At 53.7% G+C, this 17,878-nt stretch overlaps 3 protein-coding genes and 1 pseudogene across 7 annotated transcripts; 1 reads left to right on the top strand and 3 right to left on the bottom strand.

Annotated features, from left to right (window-relative positions):
- Nucleotides 1–248: 248 nt before the first annotated feature.
- On the top strand, nucleotides 249–2,325 carry c10h7orf25 (chromosome 10 C7orf25 homolog). The gene is made up of 3 exons (XM_086044074.1): nucleotides 249–438; nucleotides 582–740; nucleotides 1,013–2,325. Exon 3 carries the CDS (start codon nucleotides 1,029–1,031, stop codon nucleotides 2,271–2,273), a length of 1,245 nt encoding a protein of 414 aa, XP_085900200.1. The 5' UTR covers nucleotides 249–438; nucleotides 582–740; nucleotides 1,013–1,028; the 3' UTR covers nucleotides 2,274–2,325.
- A 164-nt stretch (nucleotides 2,326–2,489) lies between these two features.
- Nucleotides 2,490–6,221, bottom strand: LOC147141581 (inositol monophosphatase 1-like). Of its 3 annotated transcripts, none has more exons than XM_086044077.1 (9): nucleotides 6,077–6,221; nucleotides 5,464–5,539; nucleotides 5,244–5,383; nucleotides 3,756–3,860; nucleotides 3,630–3,675; nucleotides 3,450–3,558; nucleotides 3,268–3,365; nucleotides 3,050–3,201; nucleotides 2,490–2,983 (listed from the first exon to the last, which is right to left on the bottom strand). In XM_086044077.1, the coding sequence occupies exons 2-9, from the start codon at nucleotides 5,524–5,526 to the stop codon at nucleotides 2,938–2,940; spliced, it is 759 nt and encodes a 252-aa protein (XP_085900203.1). In that variant the 5' UTR covers nucleotides 5,527–5,539; nucleotides 6,077–6,221; the 3' UTR covers nucleotides 2,490–2,937. The 3 variants fall into 3 exon arrangements, with proteins under 3 accessions (XP_085900203.1, XP_085900201.1, XP_085900202.1); XM_086044075.1 differs by having other exon boundaries at nucleotides 3,268–3,376; nucleotides 6,077–6,218; XM_086044076.1 differs by having other exon boundaries at nucleotides 3,268–3,376; nucleotides 5,464–5,536; nucleotides 6,077–6,213.
- Nucleotides 6,222–6,287: 66 nt separating this feature from the next.
- LOC147141580 (inositol monophosphatase 1-like) lies at nucleotides 6,288–9,626 on the bottom strand (annotated as a pseudogene). The gene is made up of 8 exons (XR_015088507.1): nucleotides 9,165–9,626; nucleotides 8,899–9,035; nucleotides 8,160–8,264; nucleotides 8,043–8,088; nucleotides 7,867–7,975; nucleotides 7,175–7,288; nucleotides 6,954–7,105; nucleotides 6,288–6,881 (listed from the first exon to the last, which is right to left on the bottom strand). The product of XR_015088507.1 is annotated as an inositol monophosphatase 1-like (transcript).
- A 145-nt stretch (nucleotides 9,627–9,771) lies between these two features.
- On the bottom strand, nucleotides 9,772–16,889 carry riok1 (RIO kinase 1 (yeast)). 2 transcript variants are annotated; one of them, XM_086044071.1, is made up of 17 exons: nucleotides 16,673–16,889; nucleotides 15,844–16,015; nucleotides 15,683–15,764; nucleotides 15,534–15,603; nucleotides 14,231–14,273; nucleotides 14,058–14,150; nucleotides 13,829–13,941; nucleotides 13,673–13,753; nucleotides 13,512–13,598; nucleotides 13,300–13,437; nucleotides 12,646–12,749; nucleotides 11,188–11,294; nucleotides 11,050–11,115; nucleotides 10,865–10,981; nucleotides 10,659–10,712; nucleotides 10,033–10,170; nucleotides 9,772–9,958 (listed from the first exon to the last, which is right to left on the bottom strand). In XM_086044071.1, exons 1-17 carry the CDS (start codon nucleotides 16,729–16,731, stop codon nucleotides 9,848–9,850), a joined length of 1,635 nt encoding a protein of 544 aa, XP_085900197.1. In that variant the 5' UTR covers nucleotides 16,732–16,889; the 3' UTR covers nucleotides 9,772–9,847. The 2 variants fall into 2 exon arrangements, with proteins under 2 accessions (XP_085900197.1, XP_085900198.1); XM_086044072.1 differs by lacking the exon at nucleotides 16,673–16,889 and adding an exon at nucleotides 16,587–16,659.
- Nucleotides 16,890–17,878: the final 989 nt, after the last annotated feature.

The following is a 17,878-nucleotide window of genomic DNA, read 5'->3' as shown; positions in this document are numbered from 1 at the left end:
ATTTGTCAAAAGGCTTTTGTCGTTGTTCTCACAGATATCGGAAATTGGGTCGAACGATTTCAGGAAAAGACTGTGATTTTTTCTGACAGATATTACGATTTTAGCCGGTTCAGCCCTGTGAGGCGGACTCTGTTGAAAGAATTCAACGAGTTAAGAAGACTGTGGGAGGGAGTCAAAGCAGTTCAAACGAGCCGAGGCTCCCTCTAGTGGTTATTTATCCCTATGGTCGTGCCCAGAGCTAGCGAGAGACACTCTCTAAGCTGACGTTCCTACGTGGCGGCCATGATGGGAAGGGCCGCGTTCGCATCAAAGGCAGAGCACCGACATTGAATTAAATTTTAACTGACTTCAATCTCACGCGATCTTCATGTGTACTTTTTTTTTGGGCCAACAACAAAGCGTGTGCTGTCAACAATAACTGAATTACACGAAACAAAGGTAAACCTGACAAATCAACTTGTGGATTGTTGTACGCAAGCGTGTGCGGTGGGATCATTTGTGCGGTGGGATCATTTGTGCGGTGGGATCATTGAGTTTTTTGGGCTTTTACGGCCGTCGTGTGACAACTTTGACCCTCCTAGTTCGGAGCCGCCAAAGATACGCAGCTCAAAAGGGGCGCGTCCGACGGACCTCTTCTTCGTCGCTAGGCTCGATCCTGTCGAACGCGGAAGAAGTTCATCGTTAGCATCAGAAGCTAACAGGCACTGGCTGAGTCGCCGTTGTCACACGTCGCCTCTGCAGTAAGTCTCCGCCATGTTAGCTTTTCAAACCCTCCCAACTTTTTATTTTGCCTATTTCTTTCTCTACTGTGCTATGTTTCGTATGACCACGACGTGTACATTCAGCCGCTTCACTTAGTTCGCTGTCAAGCAGTTTGAAACGGATCACGTCGAACAAGACGCAATCAAGTTCAATTTGTGTTTGTTCTCGAATGATCGCTCTTGTGCCTCACGGAGACAAATAGACGCTGTCCTTCCTCCTTCCTCCTTCCCGATCGATTGTGTGTCTTCAGGTAGGATGCGCGCGTCATGTCTCTGCAGGACATGTTAGAGGAGCGAATGGGCGTGGCCAGGGCCCTGTGCAAGCGTGCGGAGCAAATCGGCCCCGCCGTGGAAGGACGCGGAAAGCTTTGCGGCAAGCTGCGCGCCGAGCTGCGCTTTCTGCAGCGCGCGCAAGTCGGCGAGCTTCTGCTCAAAGAGTCTCACCTGCACAGCACTAACCTCACGCACCTGACTGCCGTGCTGGATTCGGCCGAGAGCCTGGAGGGAGTGGTGGCGGTGTTGCACGTCTTCTCCTACCGGGACGCTGCCGGCGACAAGCGCACGCTGGTGGTGGACGTGGTGGCCAATGGCGGGCACACGTGGGTCAAGGCGGTGGGCAGGAAGGCTGAGGCGCTGCACAACATCTGGCAGGGCCGCGGCCGCTACGGCGCCAGGAGCGTCGTCGGGCAGGCCGAGGACTTTGTGTGCGCCAGCCGCCAGCAGCCCGTCCAGTACCTCCACCCGCGCGTCGTCTTCGCCTTCTACAATGGCGTGTCCGGCCCCATGGCGCGGCGCCTGGAGGAGATGGGAGTGGCCGTCCGCGGGGACATCGTGGCCGTCAACGCCGAGTCGGAGGAGGAGGAGGGGGGGGGAGAAGACGAGGACCACGAGGAGGTGGAGGACAAGGACGAGGAGCCCGAGCCCACCCGCGTGGACCGCGCCACGGTGGTGGCCAGCCTGGCCTTCCCCGAGGCGGTGCGCGCAGAGGAGTGCGGGCGCGTCAACCTGGACATCACCGCGCTCATCGCCTACGTGTCGTCGCTGAGCCACGGCCGCTGCCACCTGGCCTTCCGCGAGCCGGTCCTGACCGAACAGGCGGCCCAGGAGCGCCGCCGGCCGGTCCTGCCGCTGCTGGACGCCTTCATGGCGGGCAAGGAGCTGTACGCCTGCAGCGCCGCCGTGGCCGACTTCCGGCTCATCCTGGATACGCTGGGCGGGCCCGGCGAGAAGGAGCGCGCCCGCCGGCTGCTGGCGCGCCTGCGCCTGGTGGACGACCGGCCGTCGGAGCGGGCGCTGGCGCTGGCGCCTAGCGCCAAGGTCAACCGCCGCTCGCTCTTGATCTTCGGCACCGGGGACTCGCTGCGCGCCGTCACCCTGACGGCCAACGGCCGCTTCGTCAGAGCAGCGGCCAATCAGGGCGTCCACTTCAGCGTCTTCATGCACCAGCCGCGAGCGCTCACCGAGGGCAAGGAGTGGAGGGCCGCGCCCGTCCCAAGTTTGGACACCACTTGAGTTACACCTATTCACTCCTTTTTTTCCCTCCACAAATAAAGCATCCAAAGCACTTCTGTTTCACCTCTGTTTTGCCGCACCGCACCTCACCAAAAAAAAAAAACAAACAAAAAATCTGCTGCACGCGCTTCAACATCCACTTCAGCACATTTTGGAGACAGACGTCCGTAAAAGCTGATGTGAGGTCATGAAAAACACAAATGAGCACGTCGGGGATCAAAATGTTTTCAGTGTATTTGTGGAATCAAGATACAAACATTCATCGGATGATTTCTCTGTCAACTGTAACTAATCAATTCACGTGTTTCTCATGATCAATGCGCCTGAACACAGCATGTCGTGTCGTTGGGTGGAATCTTCGCGTCACGAAAAAAACACAAAAAAAACCAATGTTGGTTGAGCCGTCAATGTTGCGTCTGGGAGACACTTCCCATTGGCTAAACATGTGTACAAAACACACACACACACACACACACACACACACTGAGACACACTAATAGTATCAATTAGTGAAAAAAATCTGAACTTGAGCAAATGTGGACATGCCAGCGGTGATGTAACCTTTGTTGCTTATTGACGACAACGCAGAGGTCACGAGGCGTCGTCGTCTCGGCGCACGCTGAAGGCGTCGATTTCTTTGACGAGACGCTCGGCGACGCTCCGATTATTGGCGGCCAAAACGCGGCGGGACATCAAGTCCAGCGGGCCCCCTGCGCACACGTGCACGCACGGGTGAGCGGGGCGGCGCGTTGCCACGACAACGGCGGAGCTCTCACCCTGGACGTCCATCAGGACGCCGCCGGCCTCGGAGACGATGAGCGAGCCGGCGGCGATGTCCCACACGTGGATGCCGATCTCGTAGTAGGCCTCCACGCAGCCGGACGCCACCAGGCACATGTTGACGGCGGCACTTCCTGCGCCGCGCACCCTGCAACGAGATGCGCGCGCGCCGTCACAGTGGCGGCCGGCTCGGGTCATGCGGCGGTCGGCGTACCCGTGGACGGGAATGCCGACGACCCTTTTGAGGCTGGAGAAGATCTTGTCCACCGCTCCAGGATCTCGGTTGGAGCCGAACTCGGTGGCGATGATGGCCTGCCGGATGTCTGACGCAAAGTCACATGACATCACTTCCCGGGTTCCGGTTCCTGTAATATGCGAGGGGTTAGGCATGCAGACCTTGCTGATGAGAAACCTGCAGCGGGCGGCCATTGCAGAAGGCGCCCTTTCCCCGCCGCGCCGTGTACATCTGATCTTGCAGGCAACTGTACACGACGCCGAACTCCACCTGGGAGGAGGAGAGACAGAGCGCTCGATTGGCAGCGGGAACGTTTAACAACAGCGAGGCGGGCTTCTTACCTGCTTGTTGACTGAAAATCCGATGGAAACGGCGACAAAAGGGAATCTGCGGAGGAGACGGACGGACGAGCTCATCAGCATGGTGACGACCAAATGACGACCGCGCGCAAGAAGAACGGAGCTCACGTGTGAACGAAGTTGGTGGTCCCGTCGATCGGGTCTACGATCCACGTGGGACTGTCGGTCAGGGCGCAAGCTTCTCCTGCGGCCACCGACTCCTCCCCGATGAAGCTGACACGCAGACGACGACGACGACAACAACGACATTATGCCGTTAGATTGATGCCACGATCGCGTCAGCCAAACATCAAATATCACGTGCAAAAATGCGTTTTGCGTGTATAAAATCATTCGCAGGGACGCACAAGATCTTTTTTACGCTTACCTCTTCTCTCTGCTACGCGTACAATACGCCGATTCAAGCTTGCGATACAGGCGTGATAGTTGCGCCACAATTCTTAACCGATCAGGAGTCGGACAGTAGGGCTAATTCTGATTGGCGGTTTTCTATCCAATCGCATTTTACAGCAGTAAGTACGACGTCCGGGAATCCTCAAACACAAACCGTCGGAGGAAGGGTAAGGCGTATCGTTGTGATAATAATTCAAAAATATATTTTTCCCAAGTGTCTTTACTCGGCTTAACGTTAATGTCCCTTGAGAGGGCAGCAGTTGTTTTTTTGGGGTTTTTTTCCAGGTTTCTCCCCACTTCTTGGTTATGGGCGGATAGTAAACAGCCCATCAGAATTAGCCCTACTGTCCAACTCCTGATTGGTTAAGAATTGTGTCCCAATTATAACGCCTGTATCGCAAGCGTCAATCAGCGTATTGTACGCGTGGCAGAGAGAAGACGCAAGCGTAAAAACAATCTTGTGCGTGGGCGTGGATGGTTTTGTACACGCTAAGCACATTTTCCAACGCACACAACATGCTTTTGAACGCAGTATTTCACATTACATACACGCGAAACACTTTTGTATGAGTTACTTCACATTACATACACGTGAAACACAGTTTTGTACGCGGTATTTGACATTACGCAGATGTAATTGTGGCATCAGTCTAACGCCATACAGCATTCCCCTATAGCAGCTCGCGTGGCAAGATCTGCCAAAAAGCTGCGTGCGTGCGTGCGTGCGTGCGTGCGTGCGTGCGTGCGTGCGTGCGTGCGTGCGTGCGTGCGTGCGTGCGTGCGTGCGTGCTTGGAAGGTCCGCTTCCACTTGGGGACCGAGACAGCTGCCAAAAAGCGCCGCTCAAAGAGCCTCTTGCCAGTCAGTAGGGAGGAAGGAAGGAAGGAAGGAAGGAAGGAGCCAACCACTGCCAACTGCTCACTTCCATCTTACTCCCCAATGGCGACAATGAGCAAAGTTGAAAGTGCTCAGTCCATGTTTTGTATTTTAGAAAATTCCACAAAGTTGGGGGCCACTGGTCACATTGCTGCTCGGATTAACTTTCAAATGTAGTGATGAGATTTTGTCAAGATGTCGTTTCCATGGCGACCTGGCTCCCCCCAATTCCTGCTGTCTTTCTTTTTTCTCCCAACAGGGTGAGGCACTTTTTTGGTGGCTTTTCCTTCACTACTTTGCTTTACCGCACACACGCAGGGCTTCGTACCAGTGCGTTGGGAATTTCTCCTTGACCGACTGGATGATGAGCTTCTCGACTTTCTGGTCCGTCTGCGTCACCAAGTCGATGGACGAACTCTTCACCATCACCGCCTCCTCCCGCACGCCACCCACTGCGTCACGCACCACCTTCACAATCACGACAACAAACACTCCCTTATCCACAACTACTAGCATCTATGCGCCGCGCGCATACCTCACGAACGTACCTGTCCAGCTTTTCGCGCCACGGCGACCGCGTGGTCCATGGCGCTCTGCCAACCATCCGTCATGCTAGGTGGGCTGCTTCAGAACACACAAGAATGCATTTTAAATGTACATATCTGCATCTCCAGGCAGGTGTTGCAGATTCGCAACAACTAATCGCAATCCCCTAATTAATACACATTGATATTATACAAGCCATTTTTTTAAAACTCAGAAGTACTACCAAACTATTACAAAAACTTAATTTAAGCCTGAGAGGGTTCATTTTGAAATGTTCAACAATTCGTCTAAAAATCACATCCACTGATCATCAGCTGCAGTGACAACCCATCAACGCTGGGAGGTGGAAATGAGTTGATTTGTGTCGTTCGTCGGCATTCTGCTTTGACATTTTTGTTTGGTCTGCTTGAGCACTTGTTCCGGAACTGACGACGTGTCAGAGGCATAAATAAATTGTGTCACGTAAGAATCGTTTGAAGTGGGGGTACAGCGAAGGTTGAACAAAATGTCGTTCAAAGCATAAAGAAGTCTATCGACATTTCAAGCTATCTTATGCTTCGGCGTGAAAGTGGAACCGAAGCAACAACGAACTCAAAGTTTACAATGGCCACTTACGCGTGTCAACTTGAAGAAAAGAAAGCGAAGGACGACGTAATGCTTAATTTGATCTTGACGCACTGATCGGCGACACGGCTCGCTTCCGGGTTTTGTCTTCTTCGTTCTCCAACCTCCACATCCGCCGCCGCCGCCGCCGCCGCCCTCTGCTGGTTGCGCTGGGACACGCTTTAGTCACAGAGGGCGATTTGCTCCTGACAAACGTCAACACTAGTTTTTTGCAGTTTTATTGGTTCGTTTGATCCCATTGTGAATCGTGCAAGAATTGTTCATCAAGTTATTTCTACGAAAGGACACAAACGTGGTGGATGATTGGCGTCATGTGTCAATAGTTAAAAGTAATGTTCAACTGCAGGAAAAAGTGGACATTTTGATTTGGAAAAAAACAATCCACTGTTTTTTCATAACGGATACAATGAATACAAGATGAAACTCAATACAGCAACGGCGTCTGGATAAAATCGAATATTATTACTGAATTGTTGATGGTTGCGAAAAGGTTGTTTTTATTTCCGTACATGTTGACAGAAAGCTAATGTGATTTGTTTTGTAGTCTATCATTTGAACCGCAAATTGCAAATGAAAATGATTCTTTTCTTGAAAGTTCAAGCCATCCCCCTCCAAGCAGCTCCGATTGGTCAACCGGCAGCCGTCGTGATGACGTGAAAGACGAGCGCGCGTCATTGGCTGGGCTCGGCGTCGTCACGGCGACAGGGAAAGGCTCGAACCGCCCGAGCGATCCCGTTTGCCGCGGCGGACGAGCTGGCCGCGATGACTCGCCGTGACATCATGTCGAAGCGGGAGCCTGAGGAGAAGGATGCGCGCTCTAGTGAAGGCGAGGCGGACACTCGCGAAGAGCGGCCGAGCGGACGCGCACCCTCGGTATCCATGACGACGCCTCCGGCTTCCTGCACGATGATGGCGGAGGCGGCGACGTCCCAGCAGTGCATCCCCACGTGATAGTAGACGTCAGCAGCGCCTGTGGCCACCTGGCACATGTCCACCGCCGCCGTGCCCAACGCACGCACCCTGCAACGCCGTCACAGGCCGTCAAGGCAAGCGCCATCAACACCGGCGCGTGTCCTTCCTCCTTCTCACCCGTGCACGGGCAGCTTGAGCAACGTGAGGATGTTGGAGGTCATCGTGGACAGAGCGAGGTCGTCGCGCTGCGCTCCGCTCCGATCTCGGTCACCAGCAGACATCGGCTCACGTCTGATTGGAGCAGAGCAGAGCAGAGTTGATTTGGAGAGCACCCGCACGTTCCTATAGGATGGGCCTTGTGACGTCACCGCGCCGCCACGAGGCATTCTGTCCCGGCTCGCGCCACAAACACACTGAATGCGTTCATCGATGGCGCGCTGCCAAAGGCCCCAAGTGAAAGGATGAAACAATACAAACGCACTCTCAAGGTCACCTCACAAAACAAAAGCAGGAAGGCGAACGCAAGAAACCGTGCTGTCCGTCTACCAAAAAGCAGCAATGAGCAATCACAACTGCAAGCTTGATCTCAGCTGCTTGGGAAGATGGAAGAAGCACAATGTCGCCGCACTTTGTTTGCTTCTGCTTTGCAAAGAAGCTCCATGAAGAAATAAGACAGCAGCCAGCCGGCCGCTTGCCGGCCGGCCAGCCGGCCGGCAAGCGCGCGCGCGCCCGAGGCGTCGGCGAGTCTCACGGCGACCTCCAAACTAAGCAATAGATTTCAGTCCAAGACCATTCGGGGTTTTGGAACTCACTTTGTCATCATTTGTCAGGACAGACGGTGTAATGAAATAATCAGGACGTGCGGTGACCTTGCTCTCCGGAGACGTGCAGCCGCTTCCCGTTGCAATAGGCTCCTCCCCCTCGGCGAGCGTGGTAAACCTTTTGGTCCACGCAGCTCAACACGATTCCGAATTCCGTCTAAAGGTCATGAGCACGTCAGTCCCCATTTGACCTCCGACCTCGACGGCCACGTCGGGCCGCTCACCTGCTTGTTGACGCAGAAGGCGACGGAGATGGCCACGAATGGAAACCTAACAGGGAGTATGCAACGGTTACTTGCTGCGTGTATAGATTACGTCATCGCGGAGGCGGAGCCTCTGACCTGTGGACGAAATTGACCGTTCCGTCGATTGGGTCAATGATCCACGTGGGAAGATCCGTCAACTCCAAACGCTCACCCGCCGCCACCGACTCCTCCCCCAGGAACCTGACACCAGCACAAAAACAATAACAAAAAACAAAAAAACAACAACAACAAAAAAACAGGAACCCCACGCGAAAGATCACACTTGGAGCAGATTTGTTTTCCCGGCTACTTTTGAGTTCTCAGGTGTCTAGATGACGTGTGTACACCGGCGAGCTTTGCAGGGGCAATGCCCCCCATGAAGTACGCTTGGAGCCCCCAGGTGCCAGGCCAGATAATGGACTTTCTTGCTCATTTTTCCAGGAATCGAACATCCGGTCGACTTTTACTCTCTGTCCAGGTTCAACAACTGCAAACTGGAGGATTGTTTTATTACAGCCGATTTTTTGGGACATCATGGAGTTGGCTGGTTTCAGGGGCGGACCCGTCTCATGTGCTACGCCGGACCTCATGCCGGGGGGCCAGGCCGGGCCGGCTTTCATCGCCGTGAGAACCAGCGGGCCGGATCTGGTTAGGCCTTCCCTTCGGTGTTTGCCTTGAGCTGAAATCGAGCGAGAGCCCGAGACAATCGCACGACTCCAAAACGGGAAGAAAACCAAGTTTGACGCGGCACTTGATGTGCGGCCACAGCCCGCCTTCCATCACGTCCGCCGAAGTCCCGAAATGAAGGAGAAGAAAATTGGAGGGAGTGTCTGACCTGTGTTGCGGATATTTGCAGGCGATGGCCGACTTGAGCAAGTTTTCCACTTTGACGTCACTTTGCGTCACCAAGTCGGCAGCCGAACTTTTACACGTGAACTCTTCAGCTCGCCGCTCGTACGCCTCCATCGCCACCTGCCGCCAAATAGTCAAAGGGACGGACGGGATTTGCGCTTTTCGCGAAGACGTCGACATCGCGCCGCTGTCAAAAAGTGGCCAAGAGATGACGTGTTGGGTTTGGGTGTCAAAGGTCAGACGTCATACCTGGCTGGCCTGCCTGGTCACTGAGAGGCCAAAGGTCAAACAATCGGTCCAGTCGGCGGCCATGACACGATGAAGGAAGAAGAGAGGTTCTCAATTCCTCAACTTGTCAGTTGCTCTTTTTATTTCCCACTTGGCCAATCAGAACGCAGCGTCTAGCTCGGGCGACACTGAACCAATCCGGGTTCAGTGCGGAGCCACAAGCTGCTCGCTCCCACCATCACTATCGTCTCCCTCGAGTGTGTGTGTGTGTGTGTGTGTGTGTAACATGGTCCAAATACTTTTGACCTTTCGGTGCACTCGCTGTTTGCTTTCGATTGCGCCAAGTGTGCCACACTTGCTTCATCCATTCTTGTGTGTGTGCATGTGTGTGCGTGTCCTTTGGGCTGTCTCACTTGTTTTCTGTTGACCAACTTCATCCAACTGAAGAAATATTTGCATTTGGCCTAATGTCGAGCAAGACTCAGCATGCATGGACGTGACTTTCAGTGGCCGCCGCCACTCAGCACTCTTCAACACGCCCATTGATACGGTTAGATTTCTGGCTTGCTTAGCACGCACGCACGCAGTGATTATTTGCAGAGTTTGGCATAAAGCTGCAGACTGGGCGGACATTTCACCAAAATTGATTTAATGGAGGACTTTTTGAAGGCGCAAGACTGGACAGAGGCTGCCCGCCTGGACGTTCATCGTCCCTTCTTGGTCTTGGCCACTTTCTCCTTCCTCTTCTTCACGTGTTTGGGAACTTTGCACTTCCTCTTTTCTCTCTGAGCCTCTTTCACCAGCTTCTTCTTCTCCTGAAACAAAAGCACCTGGTTTGTTTGTTCGTTCGTTCTTTCTTTCCTCGTGCTAACATCGCTAACAAAAGCACCTTTTTGTCCAAGGCCTCGACGTTGTGGCCAGGCGGTGGCTGAGTGGCCTCGCCCTCTTCGCCCTCTTCGCCCTCTTCCTCCTCCTCCTCCTCCTCCTCCTCCGACAAAGACCCGTCGTCATCCAGCAGAGCCGGAACCTGAACATGGATCATTGCGCTCAATTTGATCAGGGTGATTTTCGAGAGAAGCCGCAGTTGATGCAGTTTTCCCATTTCGAAAAGACAACTTTTTTTTATCGAGTCAGTGCCAACAGACTATCGGCACAAACGGCGCGTGGCTAGATTTCACATTGTTGCTACTTCGACGCTAAAAACACAATCCTGTCACTTTCGGTCTTCTCTTAAGTTTTGTTCGAATAAAACAATGACAAAAAACTTAAGTTGAATACTTGTTATCAGATGTGGCCTAGCAATTGAGTCCAATTAGAATTTACGGTAGTTTGAAATGGAAATGAAGTGCCAGAGTGGTGCGGTTAATTGCACCTTCTGCTATCCAGTGGAAGAGCATGAAATGGTTGTGTTTGTCACAAGAGATTGCCAGTAGAGAAAACGGATCCATCATTTAGAGTGAATTGCAAGTGAAATTGGACCACGCCTCACGTGAACGTCACGTGACGTCATCGTACCATCTGAACGCCAGAAAGATCCTTCTTCAGTCCCGTCAGCGTCTGATACAAAACCTGAAGAACCAAACGGAAGGAAAGAGTCAGCGGCCGCCGAGCTCCGCATCATCACATTTGGCTTTTAAAGACGACCACTTTGGGGCCGGGCCACGCCACTTCCTGCGACCGAAGCGGAGACGGGCGACGCGGGCCCCCACCGCTCCACTCACGTTGTCATGGCTACGGCCGGCGCCCGTCTCCTCCTGCCTCGTCCGGACCGTGTCGACGTCTCGCTCGTAGTGGCTGACCTCGGTGAGCGTCCGCGGGATGTACGCCTTCTTGAACACCTGATTGGACGCCCAAGTCGCGAGTCAGAGAGATGTGGACCAAAACGCGCCGGCGGTCCGTCTCTCACCTCCTCGTCCACTCGGTCCTGATCCGAGCGCTGCGCCGACGTCCGCTCGGCCGCGACGGCCATCATCTGGGCCGACGATCGCAAACGTGGTCAGGCGAGTAAAGGTCGGAGGTCACTCACCGCGTGCCGGCTAAGCACCTTCTCCAAGTACTGGTCCATGTTGTGACGGGTGATTGACAGGTCAGTTATGAAGTCAAAAAGCTCTCGCACGGTCATCACCGCCACACCGCGCTTCCCGAAAAACTCTGAAACGGAAAGTCAGCCCCTAACTTTCTGCAAAGGTTTCCTTAAAGCGGTGCTTCTCAATGATTTTCTGTTACGCCCCAGCTAGCAAGAAGAAAACAATTCGCGGCCCCCACCCCACCACCCAGTCTCCGCCGCAACTATAAATAATCGCATTTGTCTAGAAAAGAGTTATAGGTGCACCACTGCATAACACCGTATCCTTGATAACATAAAGAAAACTAAAAGAAAGAGATATAGTTCAACTTACAAGAATAACCTTATTAACAGCGTTTATTAGTCTGTAAAAGAAAAGATTTTTGAAGTGCATCAATTTGCCTGAAATTCCAAAAATAATAACATCCTTGTTTAATAAGCTGTAAACATTTTTGACAGACTTATTGCACCCTTTGCTGCTGAAAAGACAATGAAACAAAATCAATAAATAACACATTCAAATGAACTTCCGTTGCGGACTCAGGAGCACAATGTATAAAACACTTTAACCTACAAAACAAAAATGAATAACCAATTTGTGCAGATTTTCTTTTCTTCTTCTTTTTTTTTTTTAAATCAAAATGAGGACGCCAAAACGAATGGCCACAATGAGCACGTTTTGCAGCGCACGGCTTCTCAAAGCGAGGCTCCTGCTCAATGTGTCGCTGGGACCTGTACCTGGTCTTCGGTGCAGCGACAGCACCTTCATTTATTTGACTTCATGCTGTCCGCTGCCAGCATTTTTAGACACAGCAAACACGCCGGTCTTTCGTCGCCTCCCGCTGCGGCCACGGTGAAGCCAAGCGCTACATATGCTTCGTCATATTCGCGCGTCGTTGCTTTGGGGTGACTTTCTTTTGAATCACTATCTTCGTTTCTCTGCGCCTTTCTTTTCATCCCTGTTAAAAATGTCTTCAAGTTGTCTAAGGGGGTTTGTTCACTGCACAAAAACAAACCTACACAGTGGAGTTGATGCGCGCTGCGCACAATGGGCATTCAGAGCGCCACTGCCAACTGCTGGAGTGGATGTGCAATTACACGTTATTGTAGTACGGCGGAGAAAAAGCATGTTCCCCAGGGTCACAAGCGCCCCCCTCAGCATCGCACCGCGCCCCCTAGGGGGTCCCGCCCCACTATTTGAGAAGCACTGCCTTAAAGGAGGGCTCTCCAAATCTTGAGAGGAAAGGAGAGAGGAAGGGTTCGTGGGCCAAAACCCGAATCCCAAGATGAGTGGCTTCTGCTTATTTAATTGGTGCACTGGTCACCCATATGTCCTTTGTGAAGCGAGGAGAATTTGTAGCAAATAATGACGCGGGCGGCCAAGCCCGGGCTCCCGGACCGACGGGGTGCCCGGTTGGCGAAGCCCCGTCCACTCACCGTTGACATTGCTGCAGTCTTTCCGCAGAAAGTCCAGCGCGTGCGGGTGGTCGTGCTCCACCGACTGCGACACGTCGATGATGTAAACGCTACCGTGGTGATATCTGGAGCCAGAGAAAGGAAAGCAGCTGAGCGGCGCAAGGACGCAGCGGCGCAAGGACGCAGCGGCGCAAGGACGCAGCGGCGCAAGGACGCAGCGGCGCAAGGACGCAGCGGCGCAAGGACGCAGCGGCGCAAGGACGCAGCGGCCCAAGGACGCAGCGGCGCAAGGACGCAGCGGCGCAAGGACGCAGCGGCGCAAGGACGCAGCGGCCCAAGGACGCAGCGGCGCAAGGACGCAGCGGCGCAAGGACGCAGCGGCGCAAGGACGCAGCGGCGCAAGGACGCAGCGGCGCAAGGACGCAGCGGCCCAAGGACGCAGCGGCGCAAGGACGCAGCGGCGCAAGGACGCAGCGGCGCAAGGACGCAGCGGCGCAAGGACGCAGCGGCCCAAGGACGCAGCGGCGCAAGGACGCAGCGGCGCAAGGACGCAGCGGCGCAAGGACGCAGCGGCGCAAGGACGCAGCGGCGCAAGGACGCAGCGGCGCAAGGACGCAGCGGCCCAAGGACGCAGCGGCCCAAGGACGCAGCGGCGCGGCGGCTCGCTGTCCTTACAGCATGTTGAACTCGCTGAGGTCGGCGTGGACCAGTCTGGCCCGCTGGAACATTTTCCTCATGTTGTGGACCACCTGCAGGTAGAGCTCGCGGGCCTTGGACTGGGACAGGACGGCGTTCTTCAGCAACGGGGCGGGCCTGCTCAACCGGGGCGGACATGAGTGGGCCAGCTGCGGCTCGCTTGGCCGTCAAAGCTCGCGGGCGGGTCTCACGTGTCGTCTTTGCCGATGAAGCTCATGAGCAGCACGTGGCTCCGCAGCAGCAGCGGTTCGGGACCGGGGATCCCGGCCGTCTGCAACCTGAGAGCGGTTGGCATGTTTTAGCAAAGCGCGCCTTTTTCAGGGGCTCGACTTCCCTCCAGAAAAGCCGGGACCTGATCAGGTTCCTCATCTCCTTCTCGGCCCAAGTTCGCACCATCTTCCTGGGGTTCCCTTTGCAGTAGCCGCGCCGGAACCTGCACCGCAACAGCAGAAAGGCTTCAGCCGACGCCGCTCGGCCAACTTTGAGTCGCGATGCAACGCCGCCTCACCTGAACTCGCCGCTGACATATTTGTCTCGGTCCTTGAAGTGCAGGATCGACGTCTTGTAGATTTTGATGGCTCGGCTGTCTCCGCCGGCCGTGCCGGCGTGGTAGACGTTAGCCTGACGGGACGGGCGCATTGAGGCGATGTCGTCAGCGGGAGGGCGGGAGGGCCGTACGGTCGGTCGGGCGGGCGGTCGGGGCGGGCGGGGATCCGGCCGGGCGGTCGGATGCTCACCTCTTTCCCTGTGCTGATGCAGCCGTTGATTTCCGAGATGATCCCGCGAGTCAGCATCTTGAAGAGAATCATTCGCGTTCGAGGATCCAAAACCTGCACGACACCTTCTGTCACGCACCAACCAATCCTGTGCTTTCTTTTCACACTAAAAGCATCTTGACGCTAGTTGGCACCTGTTCCACGGTGGCCCGGTCCGATTTGTCCTTCACGCGGTATCTGCGGGCAGGAGCAACCGCTCAAATACACAAATACAAACAACAGACACACGGATAAAGGTCAAATCAATCAAGGTTACAAGTGGCCGCCGTCTTTGTGGAATTTCTCCCCAAACTGGAATGAGCACTTCAAAAACCTCCCCAACAACCCAGCTCCCCACTGATGACATGCGTACGGACGCCGGCCATTCGACTGCGCGTCCCGCCGATAACGTTCCATTTGCCCTCACGAAGTCGAGTTCTTAAGGGCAAATGATGTCATCGGCCACTTGGCCACGCCCTCGCAATGACGGCCCGACGAGGCCGGACGCAAGCCCTTGCTTGCCGCGCGCCACCGGACGGGTGCCCAGGTGGCCCGGCACCAGTCGACGCTTTTCCCGCGGCGCCATTTTGCTCCACGCTCTCGACGGAAACCGGTCAGCCAATCGGAGCCGTCCGAGCTGGGCGCGGCCGAACCGCCGAGCGCGTTCCGTCCCGCGTGTTCAATGGACCGCGCGGTCCCGGTCCGTCCCTCGTCGGCGACAGCCAATCAGCGCCGAGAACGTCACGAGCGGGCGCCGCGCGAGCAGACACACCGCCAAGACAAAGAAAAAATAGCAATCAAAAACAACAGACACACGCACAGCGTGGTGATGTGTGACATCAAAACAATATGGGGCACATGTCATTGCGTCTGTGGGACCGACCGCGAGCTACACAACACTGTTTGATTTGGGATTTTTTTGCCCAAACTCGGCCACGTGTCAGGAATGCGGCAACCGCGTGTGACGTGGTACCGGTTAAGTCCGTTTGGCCACGTCGTTTGGCTGACTTGGACCACGTGGCTCCATTAAATATGCAGACGGGAAATAGGCCGTGCCCAGCGATGGCAGACGGAGCAGAGCAAACAAAAGGGGCCCGGGGGAGATGTTGAGGAAGAGTCAAGCCATGACTTTTTCACTCTCAGTCGAGGGCGTTTTGGGAGCGGATTTTCCATAGGCGCTATCACGCAAAACACTTCCCCCAAAAGCCCATTCTTGTCCACACGCACAAAAATGCTCTTTTTTTCTAAATTCCCTCGATGCGTCGGCCGCTCCAAGCACACTCAGCCCTTGGACAGTCTGCCGTTTTGGCAAATCATGTCACGTTGCTGACTGAAGAGATTCGGGAGCAGCCGATGATGGACGATTGGCGGGCGGTCGCCGCCTTCGCAATTATTCACCCCTTCCCAAATCTCGACAAAAGCCGTTTCAAAAATTCCAAGCATGCAGTGTGGCCGTACGTGTCTGCGTCCTTCTGCTTCTGCATCGTTGTCACTTTGTTGATCACCGAGTCGGCAAAATTGAGTTTATCTGCAAACAAACAAGCGTGTGTGGAAAGGTTTCACGTTGGGCATGCGTGTGTATGCGTGTGTGCGTGCGTGCGTGTTACCCAGGTTGATTTTGTGCTCAAACCTCCTCAGCGACCTGTCTGTAGTAAGAAGCTCGTGATTGGATGAATTCTGTTTGTTAGCCTGGAAAACAAAACCAGCATCGGCTGACCGGCAGCTGTCGATCATCACCATCCATCAGTGCGGCTGTAAATCATCTGACCTGACCGACGGCATTCCGGTTGTATCGTTTGGTCAGATCGCCTCCTGCGGCAGACCACGCCCATGCATCATCATCATCATCATCATCATCATATTCATCGTCATCATCATCGCTGTCCTGCTGCAGGCCGACTTGCGTGACATCACGCGGGATGTCAAGCGCTTGGGATTGGCTGCAGTGGAACATGTGACCAACAACAGGTGGTTATTATGGAGAAAACAGGACTTTGCTTTTTGATTTGAACGTGACTCTGTTCCATGTGGACTGAGACAAAAAAAGTTGCAGCAGAGACACAGCCTTCATAATCATTACACTTCGTCCCAAATACTCCCAAGGAAAGAAGTGAACCCCAACCGGGGTGTCGTGACCCATCGTCCCTCCGTCCTCATGACGGGTGCGGAGGATTGGGCACACGCTGGACTGGTCACTGGTCGCCAGCCAATCGCAGACATTTCGCATGTCCTTTTGTGAGGAAATGAAGACCTTTTTGGAATATTCATACTTTTTATGTGATGGTGTGATTTTACTCATGTAAAATGCGTGCCTTGGAGCAATAAAGGTTGGGAAAGCGCAAAACAAATAAAGCTGCTAGACACGGCCACGACAAAGCTCATCTATTGTTGGCAGACTTTTTCGTGATATTTGACTTGTACACACGCGACGAGAACACGCAGAATGCGTGGGGACATTTGTTACGCGCTTACGACCAGGAAGTGCACAAAAACATTCTCAACTTGATTCACCTTGACGCCATTACAAGTGTGACGTCAAACGTGTTTATCAAGACGAAGTGTGAACAGAGAACAAACGCGCACAAGTGCCTGCTTACCTGTCCACTTCCTCTACGTCATCAAACTGTCCAGCTACAGAGTCGACCTCCAATGCCATGACGTCATGTACGTCGTCGTCAAAGTAACGCGCGCGGTGTGTGTGTGTGCGTGTGTGTGTCGATGAGCAGAAAAGTCAATTCGGCGAAAATATTTCGTGTGTGACCACAGTAGCCGCGTGCTCAATTGACTTCCGGGTCTAGACACGTGACCACGGCCCGTGAGAAAGGCGGCCTTCCACTTAGCTCAAGACCGCCCCCTGTTGGACAGGCGCTCAGTGTCTCGGGAAGGGTATGCGCGGCGTGTGGCTACCTCGACCCTCACGGGGGACCTCGATGAGCGGAAGTTCGTTGCGTCATGTTAGTGGATGAAATAAAGGGACGGTGGGGCCGGGATGTCCACGTTTTCACTAACAAGTTCATTTGATATATTTTTTGATCGGGAAAATGAAAAGAGTTGTCATTTCCTACTTTATCAATACATTTGGGAGAAATGAGGAAATAAGTGACTCTATGAATAGTGCTTCTTGTTAATGAGCAGAATGGCCGCGCCGCCTACCGTTCTATCCTTGTTCGGCCGGAGTCACGGGATAAACCAATTCCAAAATCCCCATTGGAACTCATTGCACTTTCATTGCTTATAACGTCCAAAAACAGCGATCGATTGGCACCAAAATTTATGTGGACATCTCTACTAATGCCCACTTCAACATATCAAAAGGATTAACCTCTCCGTGGCTGATTTATATGAGAATGAGGAAATGTGGAAGTCAGCAGAGGTACATAGGCTGGAACCAGCGCACACTGCTTCTTTGCTTAAAAAAAATAAAATAAAATCACTGCTTCTTTGCTGATCACAGTTAGGACTGGCGAGGCATAAACACCAGTCAGGATATTTACAGAGACTGAAGTGGAAATGAGACGTGCACATTTATTTGGATGAGGAATGCCCCAGATTTTCGCCTTACAACGCGCCGTCCAATTTGGAAGGTAACAGCCGAAATGGCACATTCCAATGCGGCCACACTCTCGGCTGTGCAGTCAGCCTCGCTGGAACTTTTCGTTCGGAATTTGGCGTAAACCAAATCACAAAAAAGACCTTGAATCACTCCAGAGTCTTTTGAGGTGGGCATTTTAGTACTGATGTCATTTTTGATGTCATGGGCCAATGTTAAGCTCACCCAAGTGTCAATGTTAAACTCACCCAAG

This window comes from Filicampus tigris, chromosome 10 (genome assembly GCF_054856515.1).
Source record: "Filicampus tigris isolate MCC_2025a chromosome 10, RoL_Ftig_1.0, whole genome shotgun sequence".
Classification (NCBI taxonomy): domain Eukaryota; kingdom Metazoa; phylum Chordata; class Actinopteri; order Syngnathiformes; family Syngnathidae; genus Filicampus; species Filicampus tigris.
The sequence above is the reverse complement of the archived record's forward strand: the minus strand, read 5'-3'. Positions and strand labels throughout refer to the sequence as shown.